At 40.0% G+C, this 19,680-nt stretch overlaps 1 protein-coding gene across 1 annotated transcript in view; it reads right to left on the reverse strand.

The window, feature by feature from the left end:
- col4a2 (collagen, type IV, alpha 2) overlaps nucleotides 1-19,680 on the reverse strand; it is a 68,024-nt gene that overhangs the window by 30,055 nt on the left and 18,289 nt on the right. The window contains exon 4 of the mRNA XM_072396899.1: nucleotides 14,486-14,566. Coding sequence (XP_072253000.1) covers nucleotides 14,486-14,566 — 81 coding nt within the window. The remainder of the gene's footprint in view (nucleotides 1-14,485; nucleotides 14,567-19,680) is intronic.

A 19,680-nucleotide genomic window follows, 5' to 3' on the forward strand; every position in this document is an offset into this window, starting at 1 on the left:
AGTCTTGTAAAGTATTGCACAGCCCCAGTAGTAAAACACCATGAAAATATTGCCCGATCCGTTCAGCCTCAAACAGATGTATCTAAATGTTTGACAGAGGTAGGGACAAAAGAGGTTCTAATCTAAAACGACAAAGTTTACAGTGGAGAACTCAATATTGTCTACCAGAAGGGAAAAAACGACATGTGATAGGCCAGTCAATATCCTCTGAGCTTCTCTGAGAACAGACTGCTCATAAACAGACTCACTCCTACCCATCACCTTCATGGCTGTGTGGACCAGACAAGCAAGCTTAATTCTCAGTAGTAAAGTTGGGTCTTCAAAACACACTGACATCCCACATTTGACTAAGCTTTCTATCAACGCTTTATACTGCACAACTTATAAAATGTGCACCAAAAAAAACATTAATAGAAACCAAACTTGAAAGACGTTTTCAAAGTTCAAGTGAAATTAAACTTCATACTGTTTCACCTCCTTAGTAATGGACAAACACTCCATTAAAGGCATAGAGCGCCTCAATGTTAGTTTTGGAAACTCATGACATTTCCCTACTAGGGTGTTGGAAAGGTGTGGGGAGAAGTGGTTTCATTCATCTGGTAAGCACTATATGCACACATACAACAGTTTATCACTTCTGAACAGATCTACTTCCACAGAAAACAATTTGAGTCAAAGAAAATCATGAAAAAACAAAGCGAATAAACTATGGACGGATGGCAGAAAAGAACAAAGGAAGGAAAGAGAAGTGGAGTGATATGAGGAGGTAGGAGGGGACATGTTTAAGTCTTATTCAACAAAGGAAAACAGGGAAATAGGATAAAGAAGAAATGAATGAATGAACATGTGAAAAGAAAGATGGACAATGGAAGAAGAGAAAAACGAAATTAGGGAAACGAGCAGAAGAGGCTTTGAAGGTGAATTACAGCAACACTAAATGTCTGCCTTTTCTCTGTGACTCCCATAGTTGGACTCAGACACTTTTGTGCATTTGGTCCCACTGCTCTGTGACCCCTCTCATGTTTTTCTTGGACACATTTTTCTTGGACTCATATCCTTAAGAGTGGCTTCCCTTATGGATGATGCACAAAGGGGAAATGGGACTCAGTTCCCTCCGGAGGGCTGGGTGTCGGGTTAAGAGACAGGCCGGAGGGGCCTCGCTTCGAGAGCGCACGGGCCCTTTAACTGATGCGGATGCACCGAGGAGGACTAAGCAGAGTAAATAAACATCTGTGAAAGATGTTTAGATATCTATTAGAGTATGTTTAGATCCTCTGGCTGCAGTCAGGAAGGTCAGCTTTCTGGGGACTCTGAGAATGTCATGAAAATCCTTTGACGACCATGATGGATCAGACCTGATGAAATAATGATACACTCAGAGTGACGGACAGCTTACACTGTCACACAGTCTACAAGTACAACTAAGAAAATAAAATGAAAAATCTGATAAGGAGTTTTCTGTGAGAAAGTTTAGGGGTCTGTTGTCGTGGAGACAAACCTCCAGACAAACCAACATCTAATTTCATCTAACAAAAACAGATGCTCTAAAAAATGGCATTGGTCGTTTGTACTTTGTTTCTCATGGAAATCTGCTGATCTTTGTTTGGACCTTCAGCACAGACGGGTTTGGCTGTTCTCACACCAGTTTACATTAGCATTAATGTGTTTAGACTCTGAGCTAATTTCTGCACGTGCACACGCATGTGCCAGAAATCTGACGGCATCCAGACCGCACAGATCTGTGCTCAGACCCAGTGGTCAGACTGAAATGTGTGCGTGAGTGTGTGACAGAATCTGCATGCGTGCTGAGCTTATACCTCGAAGATCAAGACTTGAGTGTTTGTGTGTGTGTGTGTGTGTGTGTGCGCGTGTATGTGTGTGTGGGGGGGTCATCCTAGGGTGAGAACAGAACAGTCTGGACCTCCAACAATCCCAGGGGTCTCTGGGGCCCAACACCTGCGCTATTGCCTCACATCAGAGGAATGAAATTTCTCAAGTCTTTGGTCCGAACACGTGCGAGTGTAAGCAGGACACAGCTGCAGTCTGAGTGTGTGTGTGAAAAATAATATATGTCTCAAGTGAGGTGTTGCTCCCACCTCTGAGATCAACCACCTGTGTGTCAGTATTGTGTGTGTTGTGGGTATTGTCTGGGAGTGTAATGAGGACCATCAGGGGCGTGCCACCTCTGTATCAATACAGTGGATCACGCAGGGCGCATGCTTATTTCTGTGGGATTACACCGAGAGAAGTCAATTTGTTCTGAAAAGCTATTCAGTGGTGTTCATTCTGTCCAGGAGCACAAAGGTATTTAGTGTATATTCAATCATATTTAGAGTTTAATAGGCCATGGGAGCGATGATGAAGTGTGTGAAAGTTACAGTAAAAATGATTATTACCAGTTAGTTGTCAGAAAATGCCGCAAGTATTGACAAAAAAGTCATACATTTGATATTTTGCAGCCCTTTTCAATTTCATATAAAGGCATCCTGTCACGGTCTGTAGGTCTCTGGTTCCGTTCGTGTAAATTTATCACAGACATTTGGGGTTTTCTGTGTTAGTATTGGTTTGGTTCTTATTAGATCTCTGTTTCCTGTCCTGGATCGTTTCATTTCCTCAATTTGGCATTGGCTTCTCAGTCAGGCTTTTTTTTCAGCCCACCTTTAACACTTTTAGCAAATTACCACCAGTTGCCTTTTGACAATACTTGCTGGTTTTCTTTGTCCAGTGCCACATCCTTGGCTACACAATCACAGTTTGCCATTGCTGCTTTCTTACATTGTCAGTTTTTCACCTCTGCTTGGTTCCGTTTTTTTTGTTTTTTTTTAAATGTTTGTGATTTTTGGATTGAAATTGCAACATCCTATGATCTTTTCTTTCTTAATAAAGCTGCTTTGGTCCTGTCATCTGGTTGCCTCCTGTCTGCTCAGTCCCGCATTAGAATCCTACCTCTTTCACCATAAACCATGACCAATTCACATCTTTTCCTCTGATGCAATAAATCTATGTAGTTTCCTCTACTTCAGTTCCCACTGCACATTGTACAAGCTAATCGTTAACAGTGGCACCACTGTTAGGAGTTAGTTACTATTTCATGCACTTAAAAAACTCAACTCTGTCACTTTGTTTGGGGCTTCCTAAGTTTGACAGCATCTCATTAATATTTGCATTTGATTTCTACTGGATATATCTCGCCTCCCCATGTTTACCTTCACCCAACTTCAACTTCAAATCATGCTGCTTTTGCTGTACCTCAGAAGAGGGAAGTTGGCTCCGATATTGCTTTTTGCTTGGCTATGAACAGTGACATATCATTAGCCGTTATATAGCTCACATAAGAAATAAATTAATAAAAGAGTTCCAAGGTGAATTTTGGTGCCCCAGCTGTCCTATTTGTGGTGTAATGCTTTAACAACCTGCGCCAGTCCAACACATGGCTCGCAATGAGATTGTGCCTGAAACAGTCATCAGCTCCAAACTATCTGATCTGACAAGGACAACTGAGGATAAAATGAGAATTGAGACTCAAGTAATCTGTATTTTTCGGTTTAGTGTGTGGTAGTGCGAGTTCTGCAGTACTATATGCACTTTCATACAATAATAACATGCTTTGAAGGTTACTGAACATAGTTTATGTCCAAATTTACATCTGAAGCTATAAGAAAGATCTCAAATTGGACACACCATCAAAGAGGCCAATGTTAGAGTATGGAACACTCCACCCCCTGAAACCAACTGTTATGATAAGAGCTGAAAATTTATGGTTGAAAAGGGAGTTATCTGTCTCTGGTATTTCAGCAAAATAAGTTATAGACATTTCATCAGGAAATTGTGATAACTTATAAAAAAAGGGCATAATATGTCTTCTTTATTGTTTGCAAGAAAAAGCACAGTGAGCCGCCAAACAGTTATTAAGACATTTCATCGAAAACCATAAATACAAAGCTTATAGTCAAATCTGCATGTGACCACAAGTGTTTAGTGGCATGTCGCACACCAGGAGTGAAAAAAATGACAATGTTATAAAGAATAATAATAAAATAATCTCTTGGCGCTAAGTGACGTGGAAGTCAGCCAGTTATATTAGCAACAGGGACAACCATGTAATCCCCGGGATCTCATTCTGCACCCTTGACACCATACAGCTGGCCAAGTTCCACAGTTCAATTTGGCAGCCTGGAAGACTTTTTCATTTTCCCACTCATGGGCAAAAGTCTATACATGTGGTTCACTCATCAAATAAAATGTTCATCAGGTGATCATCTTGTACATGTAAGTTCTATGAAGCTGAATTCCTAATTTCATCAAGATGTAGATAACAAGGTTGTCCACTGATGTTATGCCAGTGGGGGAAAAAAAAGAATTAGCCACATATTACGCAACTTTTACAAAATGAGAGAACACATGTTGTGCCAGGACAAAGTGAGATTAAATCTCTCAAATCTCATGTCTGCACTCAAAACTAATTTTCTCAGAGGATTGTGGATTGTATATGAGAGGACTTGGGAGGGATCTGATTGTCTCCTCTGCAGCCAGCCCCTACTATGGGTTTCGAAACACATGGAGTTGCCATGGTGACCTAAGATTCGTGTTTTTTCCTACAGCAAATTGCAGCAAATTAAATCCATAGATGTACAGAAGATGAGCAATGCTAACACCACATTCATCACCACTCCTATATTGAGAATGCAGTGAAGAAAGATATGGCTGCCATAGGAAACTTAGTGTGTGTCTGTATGTTTATAAAACCAATATGGAGAGAGATGGTTGGTACCAGGAGGCGTCTGCAGCATGAAAAATAAGGAAACCTCTCCAGAACTGGGAGGGGGCTTACGATAGTTCTTCAACTGACCTCAATTACATATTTATGAGTTAGTATGGTGAAAATAAGCTTGACCTCACAGTCACAGCCACAACATGAGATCAGATATCTATGGTCTTTTTCTGCTTATCTTGATCCCTCTACATGTCACCTGTCCCTACTTTTACAGTACTCACACCACATGCTCTGTATTATAACACAATCAGGCTGCAGATGGCAACAGGTTCAGGGTCCATGGCCACAATGCGGTAGGACAAATACTAGACTATTGTATCACTTTACTCTGAGAGGCTAAACTTTTTTTTTCCTACTGTAAGAGAGACACGGTCAACATTAGGATCATGGAAGGATTCCGGGACAAAATGACCACTTTTAATGTGCATCTGTCCTCCCACACACATCTGTCCAAACATTTCCCCTTCCCTCCTACACAAAATATTGTTGCCATGCCTGTCAAGCTTTCTGTTGTTGAACAGCGCAGATGCATTTTACAATGACGACGGTAGTAGATTTACTACTTGAAATTCTCTAGAACAATGGATTCTTGTGTTCAGACCGAGTAACACAAAAGCAGGATTTTTCAGTTTTGGTAAATGAATAACTGTTGCAAGCAGATTTATCAGCTCTTTAATGTTTCCAGTTGACCCATTTTTAAAGGTTAAGGCCATCAAACACGTCTCAAGTATACTGTTGGCTGCTTTCGGGCATGATACAGTGCTAAAGCTGTATCCCTTGTCACAAGCAAAATTCAGCTGGTCATTGTTGCCCTGACGTGAAGAGTTGAGATACAGTGATACATATGATTCAACATGGAGCAATTCAGCAATTCAGCATAACTGACATGCAAATCTGCAACTAGTATCTTTGGAAGTGATGTGTCCCTGGTTCTGGAGGTAAAATGGCTCAGCTTCTTTGATGGACAGATTTGAGCGTGTGTGGCACTAACACCAATCCCACCCTAGACCCTGACTCTAACTTCTAACCAAATGGATTGCACCACTGCCTCCCAACAAGATGATTGTGGGTTTGAGCCTGCATGGAAGCTGCAGCTTATTTCCACAAAGCAAAGACTGCCTTTTGAGGATAATTAGTAATTTCTAATAGTCTTTGTTAGCTCTGTGGCGATATGCCCAGACTGTATCCCACCCAGTTTAACCTGGGACAGGCTCCAGTTCCCCCTACGACCCTGCACAGGAAAAAGTTAATAAATAAAATGGATGAAGGAAGGTTCCTCTTGGCTGTTAATGAGTATCTGTTTTTTTTTATAATAAAAAGTCAAAGTAATTACATTCAATTTTGGGGGGAGAAGATAAACAAAACTGCCTTTCAGCAATAAATATCTGCCCAGCTCAAGATCCAGGAACATCAGCTGCTGGGAGCAGGTGGAAGCAACAGACTGTGCTGTTGGGAAAAACATGTTGCTATGTACAGCTACAAAAAAAAAAAACAAGTGTTTTGAATCTGTTTCTGTTTCAGACTCGTGACAGTAAACCTTTTCATGGCTACTCCAGCTGAGAGCAGCAAAGCAGTCTGCTGTGCCGCTCCATTTCAGAGGGTCTGTGAAACTGACATTACACTTGTCATGGACATGAATTACATGTCTTTCTGAAAGTTTCTGGCTGTTGTCATTAATTATCAACTGATCAGTTGTGTTATTTTCAATACAAAGTGGGCACTGTTTGAGACCAAAGGTTAGAATGGTGATTATATGGCCAGGGTTTAATGACAAGTCTTAACTCTGCCAGTGTAATTTAGGTGCCGAGCTGTGGTTGGATAATTACAACTGACTGAAGGACTTTCTAATTACTACATCTCAAGTAAGAGCTATCCATATCAGTACAGAGATCAAAGTGTCATTGTACGTGTGCGTCAACAGAAAAAAATCCATCAACAATAGTCTACTTGTCCCTAAACCATACTCATCATCTTAAAACATGAGAGCGAGACACTTTTAAGGGCCCTTCAAGCTGGACCACAGCTGGGTGCAGGACAGTAGGTCAAATTTGGCTTTGACAGTGATGGAAAAAAACAAGCACTCTTTAGACACAGTTTGAGAGAACTGTGAGGTGGTCTTGTGATGTTCATTATGTGAGAAGCATGTGTCTAAGAATGGCGCTGTTTGTCAGATTTCTCGTTCTTCAGCGGACCAACACAGCAAAGTAAGATACACTCAAGAGTAAAACTTCAATGTCAAAACTGAATAGAAAAAGGTAATGTTTAAAAAAACGTCCCACTTCCACCAACACAGAACTGACTGACTGTGGTTTGCAAAGCTGAATATGAGCTGTAGCTTTGTTTTCCCCCAAAAAAAGTTCCATTGGTTCTCATTAAGAAGTAAGAACAGATCAGTTCATGTTTCTAGTGATGATGCGAAAACCTTTAAATTTTTTCTCCCAGCTTCTCCCAGTGACTTAAGACTTTTCCCTTGACTTGAAAACCTGTGAATAACAGTAATAACTACCAGTGATGTACTTTAGCTCCTTTCTTGGCTTCTTGTCTGTCAGTTGTCGCTGTGTAAATGCCCGATTTTACTGGATTAACGGACAAAACAGCTGCTCTCTGTCCGTTAGTCCAACCATCTCCCATGACGATTCCTACAAATCCACAGCTTTAGTTTTTCACACAGGACTCCGCCAGCCTGTGATCCCATCTGAATTCCTCTTTCCAACATTCTTCGGAAGAGAAAATCCTCCCCTTCAGAGTTTTTAGTGATAGCAGCAGGTTGGTGCTTCCCTCCCTGCCACTCCCTGCATGCAATTTATTTTCCCAACTCCACAGTTGGTTGCTCTTGCCTGGCATGTCTAGTCAAGGCCCAGGTCAGCGGAAGTTATGCACACATGGAGGAGGCTAATTATTACATATTTGGAGTTTAAAATGCATCAGAAGATTTGTTGATATGCCAACAGGTCTCTAACGCAAATGGACAAAATGCTAAAGCGGGTAAATCAGCTTACTAAGCCATTCCCCCTGGAAATGGTTTCCATCAGAGAAAATCAGTTTTGATAAAATATACCAACCCCTTCAGGAAGAGTAGCTCCAATATGTGCAAACAGATTAGGTTCAAGAGTTTTTTTCTGCTCTTGATTGATGGAGGTTTGCTTAGACTTCCTGTCAGCTCGGTGTCCGTGCAGCTTCTTTAAGTTTCATGATACTGAGGGGTTGTTAAAAGGTTATGAACAGCAAAACAAAGTCCTAACCTGAAGCCTGCCAGATCAGAACAGCCACTCTGCGGTGACACATTCAAAGGGGTTTTTGATCTTTTTCGAACCAGCGACATTCCTCTCAGTGCCTGTTCCTGAGCGGACAGGAAGTTACATGACAGCCATGGGCACTGGATTCAGAATGTAGGTATGGGCTTGTTTTCGTGGAACAAGGAAATATCTGCCATTTATAGCAGAGGCGACACAGGCAATCTTGTTCCCACAAAAACAGAGGCCGACTATATTAAAAAAAAAGATCAGTGAGCTGTCATTGTGCTCAGCTTCCCGAGTCTTGTGTCATTTCCTGTCTTGCGTCAGATGTGGCACCATTTCCCATAGTGCAAAAGACAACATCTCCCTATCTGCTTAGTGTCTATAATGGGCATCTTGTTATTGCTCTGTTTCTACGTTGCTCACTGGATGGAGAGAGGAGGGACAGTTGGCTCATCCAGAGGACATAACTGAGCCTTAGATTTGTCCGTGTAAAACTTGGCATCACTAATTGTTCTAAGATGGAAAAACTCCTAGGACAAAAACATTCACAACATCGTTCAGTTTCTCAGGCCGCCCTGGTTTTCCCAGCTTCAGAAAACATAAAAGGCTCCGTTTTATAACACCACCTACCTTGGTGGGTTCCAGACTTATGATTTTTACATCTTCAACAGACCACAATTTATTTTGTTTGTAAAATAGATGCCAACTCTATTATGACCATGTTTCTCTGCTATAAAGTGTGGTATTGTGAACTCTTCATATGCTTTCATTAATTTTCTTGCTACTCCATTTCAGGGTGTTTTTTCTCCTTTTAATTACAGATCGCATGAGTCTGATCCACTAATGATGTAGAAGCACAATAGGGGCTTTGGACGTATGTGGTGGGGAAATGGATATTTTTCTGGAGGCCTGCAGTGAAGAGTTATCTTGCCAAAGTCTCTGCTGCTCCACTCAAAGCAGAAAACTCATGAAATTATCATATTTGTTCCCTACCAAACAATCTGCCCATTCTTCCAGGGTCTCTCACACTCTTTCCATCTAATGTCTCCTTTCAGACTGACAAACCCTGTACAAAATGATGATGACTTTTTGAGAAAATTAAGCATTCTTTCACGGAATATCTCCATAGTTACCACAGTAAGTTTCCCTTTTCTTTTTGTTTTGTTCTAATTTCATGTTTTTAATCTAATATCTAATAATTTCTCTCTTAAACTTGCATCAGCTTGTAGTGTGGCCACTTTGAGACCAACATGACAAACAAAACAAGCTGTAGCTAGAATTATCACCTTTTAAAATTGTTATGTTGACTCTTCACCAACTCTTAAAGGAAATATCTGGATTTTATCATCTAAATAGTTTCCTTTTTTCATCTGATAGCTTCTAGCAGTGCCTACTTGCTGTTTGGTTCAGAGAAGGCTGTCCATTGCTATCTTTTTAAACCATTTTCTTTCCTTTTTTTTTTCTTTTTCTTCAGGAATTGCTTCCTGAAGTTACTGTAAATAGTGTCGATGAGAACAATCGAAACAACCATAATAATGCCATGATGAACCAAGGATGGTACGATGTAATTCAAAGGTCAGAGCTGTTGCTACTTTTTGATATTCTCAAAGTTAAATTATAGAAAAACTGTTGTACACGTTGGACAGTGGACAATTCTCACCTCAACACAACAGCTGTATAAAATCTCAGCCAATCCAGACAGCTGCACAGGATCAGATGGACTCTTTCAGTGAAGGGCTCATCACCATGACTCTCCTCAGGGGAAATATTTGGAATGAGACACAATTGACGCAACATAGATGGACAGATAAACACATCTGTAAGGGCCCAGCTTGGATTCCCCGTATTCAGAAACACCACATTGACTGGGGTAAAAAAAAAATCACGCACAGGACTATCAAATTTTAAGAGTTAAGAATGGAAATATCCACGTGTTAAGTCAGGGACCACAAATGTCAGATAAAAGTGAAGGCAAATTTATATTGCCTCTTATCCTTTAGCAACAAAATCAGCGCATTTGAAGAAGAAAGTTTATACAGTTAATCTTGAGCAGAACAGGATGAAGGATCTGTGATTGTTTCCTGTTTTTATAGACTAAGCATAAACCATTCCAAGGAATGAAGCCTCCTTACTGTTTTGGCACTGTCATTAACATTGTCAGTGTATGACTGAAAGCTTTTCCTCCATATCTTGCTGTCACAGACTAACAGTAAGAAAGGTTAAGAGAGGAAGAGAAAGGTGGTTTGCTGACCCCGTCGTCAGATTTTTGCATTCTTCAGATGTGAAATGTAGAACTTCCTCACTCGGTCTCTGTCTGCTCAGGGTTTCCTGTATCCATTTTGCACTGCAAAGGTCAGACTGACTGTAAAGTCGGTCCAGTAAATTCTTAGTGCATGCCAAAGTCTTGTTGCAAGGCCTTGCTGTCCTCACTTCAGTTTTTTTAAAAGAACACCTCCCTCAGGAGTAGTTCAGACAGGTTTACTGGGAAGCTTTAGAAGGGTTGATTTCAGTCCTTAAGTTTACCAAATCTTACAGCTGAACTGAGCTTTTATAGTTCCCATAAGCGCAGTTTACAAGATAAGAGAAACAAAGGAAATGGGGCAATTCATCATCTGGAACGTTTGTCTTTAGTCCCTTTCGGAAGCGAGATATGTAACATTAATGGCTTCATCGACCTCTCAAAGTGACGGTATTCTGTTAGATAGACGTTTGTCACGTTTATCGTGTAATGTTCCACATAGCTTCATTCAAACGTACTCTTGACAGTGATTAAGAGCACTGTGGTGCTAAACATGTCAGTTGCAAAGACTGGAAATTACCCCTCACGAGGTGGAACACCAAAGTCAGAATTTTCTTACAACACTATGTCAAATTTGCCATAACAAAGGTGCCGTGGTTGTGTGACACAGACCTGCACTGGAGGAAGCAGCTGCATATAACACTTTTTATACAGGCTTAAGCCTATTGAACAGTCAGCACTATTACAAGTTCTTACCACGTTCGTGCTCGTGTTAGAAGTAGCACAACCAAAAATATGCGGAAGCAAATATTCCGTTTTCCCAATTAATTTGGTTCAAGCGCTAAATAAAAGGAAAGAGTTTGCACCGATTGCTAAAAAGGAAAACTATTAACTAAGCTTAAAGTTTAGACAGCACTGCTGGATTCTTCTGAAAAGCAGACTGTGTGAAGCCGTGAAATGGATCTATAGGTCTTGCCAAGTCTGTCTTGGTGCATGCTATATGATTAAAATCCAAAATTCAATTAAAATCATAAACATTTAAGAGAAAGTTGGGCTGTTGGTGCTGGATTGGATCTGCTATGATTGGTCATTCCGTGGTTATAGTAGGCTCTTTTTGCACTGCGTAAAACATTTCTCGACTCAACGTTTTTGATATTCCATTGTAAATGATAGGTGATATGAGTCACTGTTTTTATTTTTATTTAACAGTTAAGTTTAAAAGTGGGGACATGAGAACGGTATCGCCCCCACCGATTGGTCAGACAGAACTATTATGATATATTTCCTCTGAACCAAAATCAAAAAGACTGCACTGGTATTCAAGTTATTTAGAAGACATTTGCTTCATGCAAAAACACTATCACTGGTTAAATTGTTGGGTTAATGAAGTACTACAGTCACAACTGCTGCACAGTTGACGATACAAAGCTCTTTGGCACCAAAAACATTTGGTTGAGGTTTTTCTTGATAATCTCAAGTCACTGTGATAAAGCAGATCTTTTGCAAAACAAATGTGATAACAAAACACACTGATATGACTTTAAATGGTAACTTATGTTCTTCGGATGCCGAGCCAACTCAAACTGCTAGACAAAAAATGAATTTCTGCCCAGCCACCAGTCTCTTGTTTCATCCACTGAAATGCAGGTGAGCTCAGTGCGCAGCTGGGCCCGCTATGCAATTTCCTCTGTCAGCCTTTGTGAGCTAAGAATACCCACATCCCTAACTAAAGCATGTTTTATTCTCTGCGAGGCAGAATTTTCTTAAAAGATTAAACCGTGTTTATTCTAACCGCAATGGAAAAAAAGTCTCAGTCCAAAGATCTGGTTTTGATGCAACACGTGTCTAAATCAAAACACAGCCTTAAGTCGAGCAGAACCTCAGTTACTCACTGTAAGTTTCTTATCTCAACATGTTTAGTCTAAGTCTGTCTCTGATTTAAAACAAGCTCTCTTTTTTCTATCTTTTATTTGCCGCTCTAATGGGTCTCCCACACTCCAGACTCTCCCTCCACTCTGACCTGTGTTTAATGGTGTGAATTTCATCACTTTGACTGTAAGGAAGTCTGATAAACGTTTCAAAGAAACGACTTTCAGCTGCAGTCTTCCGTATGACTGAATGCTCGTATCAGGCTCTGGCATTCAAGACATCGAATAGGTTAAAAATGCCTTGTTGAGGCGCTTCAGTCGTCTACAAGAAGGCTTATACTGTCGGCCGTGATTAAATAAGACACAGCTATGAGTTGGGCTGATAACAAACAGACTACCTCGCATGATGCATCATTCTAACTCCTCTGCATCTCAAGTGATGCTTAAAGGTTTGTGGATGATTTAAAAATCATTATCATGTGCATGACTCAACCGTAAGGAGCTCATGGCAGTGCTGCCAGGACGAAGGCAGGGCTCTCCAAAAAGAACATCATATTCCATTCATTTCATTCAAAGCAACTTACAATAGGGGTAACGTAGGGTTAAGTATCTTGCCCAAGGACACTTTCAGCTTCTTATAAAATCATGCGTGCGAGCCAGATTGTTTGAAAAATATGCTTGTGGACAGAGCAAAGTTAAGGGAAAATTCAAGCACAAAAAAAGTTATTTCTGTCTGTGAAACACGGTGGTGGTAGTATCATGCTGTGAGGCTGATTTGCTGCATCTACGGCGAGACAGTTTACTGACTTTGATGGACCAATGAAGTCTGTGTTATATCAGCACATTTTAAAGGAAAATGCCAGGACATCTGTCTGTCTAAGTGGACCAAGAGAAAGTGGGTCACGCAGCAAGGCAACGACTGTAATACAAGTCATTTAAACAAACAATGTCCAAGGAAAAAAAAGGAGGGGGGTGTTTGTACAAACTATCTCTTATAACTATTTCTGAGTGTCTTTTTCAAATTATTTCCAATATGGAGGGAATGGATGTAGAAGCTTGAAGAAAAGGCAGCGCAGTCAGCAGTTCTGGTGGGGTTTGTCGGAAATGACCACGACAAACATTTGCAAAAGGTTGCTGAGGAAGGACAGTGCTTCCATAAAGTGTACAAGTTGTCAACACTAACAATAATATGTGCAAAGAGGGATTTACTTCATGTCAGAGGTTCTGACATGAAGCACTCATCAGCACCTTGCCTGGGCTATTTTGCCAGAAAAAAAAAAAAGAGAAAATTTTTTGTTTGGCCAAGTCAATTCCCTGATTATATCTGAAGAATGGGCCGAAATTCCCCAAAGCCAATGGGCAGGGCTGGCTGATAGTAATCAGAAACTTTCACTTGAAATTACTGCTGATATGTTAGTAGAAAAATATTATTGTAGGGATACGGCTCAACTTACTTAAACACAGTAAAATATATTATCGAAACAGTTTACACTCATTCTGTTTGTTTGAAGGGATGCACAACATCCTGAAATATTTTCAGATATATTAGTTAGTGACAAAACTATGATTGCCTTGATGTAGTGGTCCTAAATATGAGAAATGGCTCATCTTACCCCAATCTCCCTACTGAATAGCTTTGCTCATTTAATACATGAGTGAGTTTTCATATTTTTGTCTAATTTACTTAATTAGCTTCTCTTCATGTATTTTTTAACACTGGATATGTTTTTAGGTAATTTTCTTGATGTAATAAATTCTGCAGGAACTACTTAAAGGGTCACAAACTATATTTTTACTCAGTGATCAAGCTTTTGAGAAGTAGCTTAAAATGGCCTGAATTATTTGCTGTTATTCTAAAGGCACAACATTTTTCCATATGATTCCAACAATGACTACTCAAAGGTACAATGTAGTCGAAACATTGCAAAATCTTTTTTTTGTTTGTTTTAGCAATTAGCAACAAATATACAGGGAAAGTGTATCGAAATAAGTATTTGATTATCACTCGCAAAAATGTTCTCGCTGCTTTCTCAATATGCATGTGATTCATAACCAGCCCAAGGCCTAATCTATTCTTACTGAGGATCACGAGTCCACAGTGTAAGAAATGCAGAGATATGTCAAACTGAAAAATCAGAATATGAGCTGGTGTGGAGGACATTAGGCATCTTCAGGACTCAAAGTTATTCAAATTACGAGGGCAAAGAAAGCTTCATGTGTGATTGTGGCCTTATTTGGTACTTCAGACTGAAAACCAAGCATTACAGCTGGTTAACAGGGACGCCAATGTGGGAAAAGGAGGAAAAAGAAAAGGACGGGTGTTTTGCAGAGCTATTTGAAACAGCTGATACAGTAAGGGACTTACCCTGGCACCCTTCTCTGGGAAGCATTGACATCCTCCGCTGCAGTCTCTTCCTCCACAGGGGCCACTGTGCTTCTTCCCACCCTGTCAGATACAAAGCAGAAAACATCAGGGTCAGAGCTGGCTGTTAGAGGTCACGGTATACATGTCACATTATCCATGGGACTGCAACATGTTATCCTTTACAATATCTGAAAAACACAGCTGTGACATGTCTCCACGTGCAAACCATGGGACACAGTGAGGGATAAGCTGTTGTCTACTCGGCAGTTTCTGAATACACTGCTTGTTTATGTATATCAGGTGTAGAGTGGATGGTCAGCACTCTGGTGTCTTCAAAGTTCTGCGTGTTAGTCTGGTGTGCTGGAAGGATGTTTTGGTTGTGGCTTGATTGAGTCATGACATTTTGAACACTAAGAAAAGATGGTCCGGCCGCTGATGGGGACAATTCGTCTGCATTCCAACCAAACCACCCACCATGACAGGCTGATCTATGTTAGACATGACACAAGCACACCCACACAAAGCTGATGGCGTCAGTGCAGACATGAGATGATCAAAGAAAGCAGTCATACCAACTCAAAGGTCAGAGAAGTCGAGACCCTAAGCTAACTGAAATAGCAGGAGACATCAATTTATACAGAATGAAGTCTTGTTTCAAAATAGAGCTCCAAGCACAAACCCAGTTGGACGTGCTGTGTAGTACCTATAGATTCTTTGCCATGACAACCACCTTTGATCTTGAGAAGCAGAAAACACACAATAACAATCTGATACTTACACCCTCAGTGTACAAAATCTAGATGTTTGCTCATTGTCTTTGGGCTTATCTTCTTTGTCTCTTTATTATGAAATCGGTTGTAGTCGGCCCCTTCTGGCTCTATGCGGCTTGTGCTAACTTCCTCATCCACCACCAACATCTAGACTACAGGTTTTCTTTTCCTATCCCCTTCCTTTATTCATACAATGTCTCCAACAAAATGATACTTCAGTTTCTAATTGCTAAACAAAACCGTTTTAAAACTAATCTCTTGTGCATCAATAAATGTTGTTCCAGCCTGTCAATTGAAATTTTCAAAAAGCTTTTTATATGCTCCAGAAATTATGATTCACGGCTTTGACCCAAAGTAACAGAAGAAGCCGGTTAACTGTAGCTTGTATTTACAGTGCATGCATACATCCCAACTGATCCAAATGCTCATTTAACAGGCCTGGAACCTAATCACTGCTTGTTTGAACCCTCCAGCACTATTTAAATACTTGGCTGGAAAGAAATCTTGTGCATTGTTAAAAATGTTCCGTTCAACTTTCCCCCATAGTGCATGAGAGTGAATTTAGTATTCACTGCACAAACATCAAGTACTTTATCAACTTTAAGTTTAACAAAAGAGATGACAACGCCACTATGCCATCCCTTTCTTAGGCATGTGTGAGTAAATCTTTGACTACAGATGTCAGAAAGGCTCCATCTAGTTGGCTTATCTTATGACGTCTCTCCCTATGTCTGCCTACATCCTCCACCCACATACCCATACCATAGCCTGCTTAGACAGCAAACGCCTAAATACTCTCTCCTCTCTCTTGCAAAGAAAAATCTGAATGACCACTTTATGCCCACAGTGGCAGCAAATTGGAAGATAAAGAATCAGAATAATCTCCATCCTCAGTTCGACAGCAGATCCAAGCAGCCCCGCTCACAAAGGCCACATTGAAACCTTCTCCTCACACAAAGACCTTCTTTTACTATAGAATAGTTGTCCTTAATGATCCCCTATCCCCAACAAAAAAGACCCTCTTCCTCTCTCTTATGGAATGCTCAAGGCTGCATTTCTTTGTTAACTATCAGAGAATCTGAGGGCTTCCTTTCATCATGCTGTTAGATGTAACTAAGGCACACTGTGATGGGTTTATTGTCGCTTACACACAATAGTTGCAGACTCACTCAGGTCACAAACATCATCCTTTGCCTAAATCCTAAATTTGAACTGATTTCGTAACACACAATATTTACAATCCATCAAATTCTTTCCAATCTTCAGCAGGCAGGAAGACGTTTTCAAAATTCTTGCTTCTGGACTGAAGAAAGGTCACCTCATCCCAGCAAGGATGTAACAGTCACGACATAACCTTTCCCCACATTGAAGTGGAAATCCAAAATACACAGACAATAGACTGCGTCAGACACACAAGGGACCTGCTCCCATAAAAAGCAATTACGCATGATGGAGAAATGCACCATCAATTCAAGTTTTACAGTTTACAAGCTCTAAATAGATGATGGTCATTTCAGAAGAGGACAATAGGACTGTGCTACAGCATCCTGTTTTCTCCACCCACAGTCACAATAACCCACTGTTTGACAAAATCACCTTTTCCATACTTTTGCTACATCCTGGAAATATATCGAACAACAATGTGCAGATGCAGTTATTTGCAGCACTTCAGTCCATCACACTGTGGCATACAAATGTTTTGGCAGCACTGTCAAAATGTGTGCCTAATAGAGGAAAGAAAAACCAATTGATGATCAAACACTTCATTACCATCTTTGATATCAAAGTTAGGTTTTCATTTCCACCTGTTACAGTTTCAACATAAAGAAGGAAAATCTGGTCACCCTCTGCAACAACCCCTTGCAACTGCCTGTAAACACTTTTAGTAGCAGTCTTTTGATCATATGTGGGGAATTTTCACCCATTCTTCCAATGAAAGGCTTTTGGTCTTGCATTTATTGCCCTTTTGAGGTCTGTCCAGCGATGTTTGATGACGTTTAAATACATGGGATTGTGAATGTGATAACAAAACCCTCAGCTTATACCTCTTGAGGTTGTCCATTTTGGCTTCAGAGGTGTGTTTAGGATTAATAACCTGTGGTGAAAACCATCTACCTGTGACTTTTGGTGTTTTTAAATTAAATTTATTCTTCCTTATACCAGTGAAATAGTGCCCATATCAGCGGCTAAATTACAAGTCCAATATGCAACTGAAACACCCTCATGCTTAAGATTTGCACTGTTAATGAAATTCGGAATTCTTTTTCTCCAAACATACAGCCAGTTTGAATACAGTTGTATTCAAATGAACAGTTGTATTCAAACTCATCACATTATTGGGCTTGTCTTATTCAGAAAGTTGCAGAGACCGAAAGACAACTTTTTTATGGACATAAAATGAAGGCCCTGCTAAGAATTTTGTAGTGCTAACTAAATTGTGGACATGTGAATGTGTTATGGACATCCTGGGAATGTCCCTTGTTTTCTTGGCAACCAAAGCATTCAAGCAAATTAAAGTTAATCTTAGAGCTAAAATCTATTAGTCTGCTCTAACTTTCTCATGGTGGTGGTCTAATTTTTCCCCATTGCATTGACTGTACAAAACAAAAATAATATGCTACTCTTGCTTAAAAAGTTGAACCGCACAGGGTGTTCAGCCATTACAGTTAAGATTTTAAACTATAGGGAACATAAATGCTCAGTTCAAATGGAACTGTGAATGGAAGAACAGTTCAGCTCATATTAAGTTAAATAGCAATGTCATTTATTACAGCTTGCTGGAGAATATGGATCTTGCTGAAGGGTTCACTTATCACTTTTATCAATATTGATGTGATGTAAGAGGTTGAATTACCTCAAAATGAAACAGTTTGATCATTTGACGGAAATAAGATATTGATGAAATCAAAACTAACCTGTTAGCAAGCTAGGCTAACATAGTTTTGGCTAGCTTAGCAATAGAACAGTAACAGATTTATGTCAGGAGATTGGGTGATCGGAACAATTAATACTGTCTACATTGGTGATGTTGTAGTGTGTGCCGAAGCATTTTGTTAAGGGACTTTCCCCTTACTGACATTCCCTGAGAATGGAACAGGGGATAGGAAGTAGTAATGCAACACAACCTAAGAAAAATAAACTGTTTACTTTTAGCTCAAATCGAATTTGTATAGTAATAAAATCATTACCAAAAACAACCCAAGAGCAGTAACACATGAAATCATGTAGAATAACCATTAACTCACTGAGTGGATCATTTTGTTTTTCTGAATAATCGAAACTACATGAACCCAATAGGGTTAAAATCATAAACTGTAACTTGATGAAATGAGAAACTATTAATAGAACTCAAGTTTCATGTCCACGTCAATTAAAACAACCAGTATCTAACGGAATAGGTAAGCTGATACAACAACAAAACTTTGTAACAGGTGCTTTTAGAAACACCTAAATTAATTTTCTGGTCATGGAATCTGCTGGAGAAGCAGTTCATATATTCAACATGAAAAATATCATGAAAAGACAAGAGTGCTTTTTAACCAATTGCCATATCAAGTAAAAAGACAAGGCCAGACCAGGCCACAAATTACCTCAGCTGAATCCAGACCACCTAGATTCATAATATGGGATCCTGCAGACTGCTGTCATAAATCTGGCACCTTCAGTACAGTACGCAAAACCGTAATGAAACAGGACCATATCCCAGTCTAAACATAATGATTGTTCTACCAGATGGGAATGTCTCCCATTTTTATGAAAATAACACCCTCACGTTTTCTCTACTTTAGAACGGTTTTAAGAGTATAAAAGGAAATATATAAATTTATTCCCATGCCATTGTCACAAGAAGTGTCAGGCAACAATGTGAAATGAAACAATGGCCATAAACAAGGACATTTCTTTGGATCCGATTTGCTCTCATTATTCATCTGTGGCTTCATGTTTACAGTGTGACTCTGTGGTGATGATTATATTTCATGCCCTGTGACCAACCGTTGTAGACAGCTCTGCATCTCAACTGCATTCAGTTGGTCTGGCCTTTCCAACCAAAAGCAGGCTGTTTTCCCCACAGAGCCAACACCCTGTTGTTCCTCTGTTTTTGTTTCTAACTTTTGAAGAGCCAATCAGTCCATTAAGCATGGAGCACATTGTGAGGAAAGTCAGTGTTAATATGCAAAACAATTAAGAGATGTTTCATCAGGAAGAGTAAGCCATTTCTCTTAAAGAACCACTACAATTTGAAGGAAATCAGCCAGCTTGATGTCTTACGCCACCAACGGCACATGACCCTCAATTAATCTTTTTTTGTGTGTGCATGGACAAACTGTGGGCGTATCTACATGATTTGCTTGCCATTTCACATTTACTTCCCAAGTTTCGATCACTAAAATCCTGAAAAAGTGTGGCGTAAAGATAACTCACAGC

Source organism: Leuresthes tenuis, unplaced genomic scaffold (genome assembly GCF_036924035.1).
Source record: "Leuresthes tenuis unplaced genomic scaffold, fLeuTen1.0.hap1 SCAF_12, whole genome shotgun sequence".
NCBI lineage: Eukaryota > Metazoa > Chordata > Actinopteri > Atheriniformes > Atherinopsidae > Leuresthes > Leuresthes tenuis.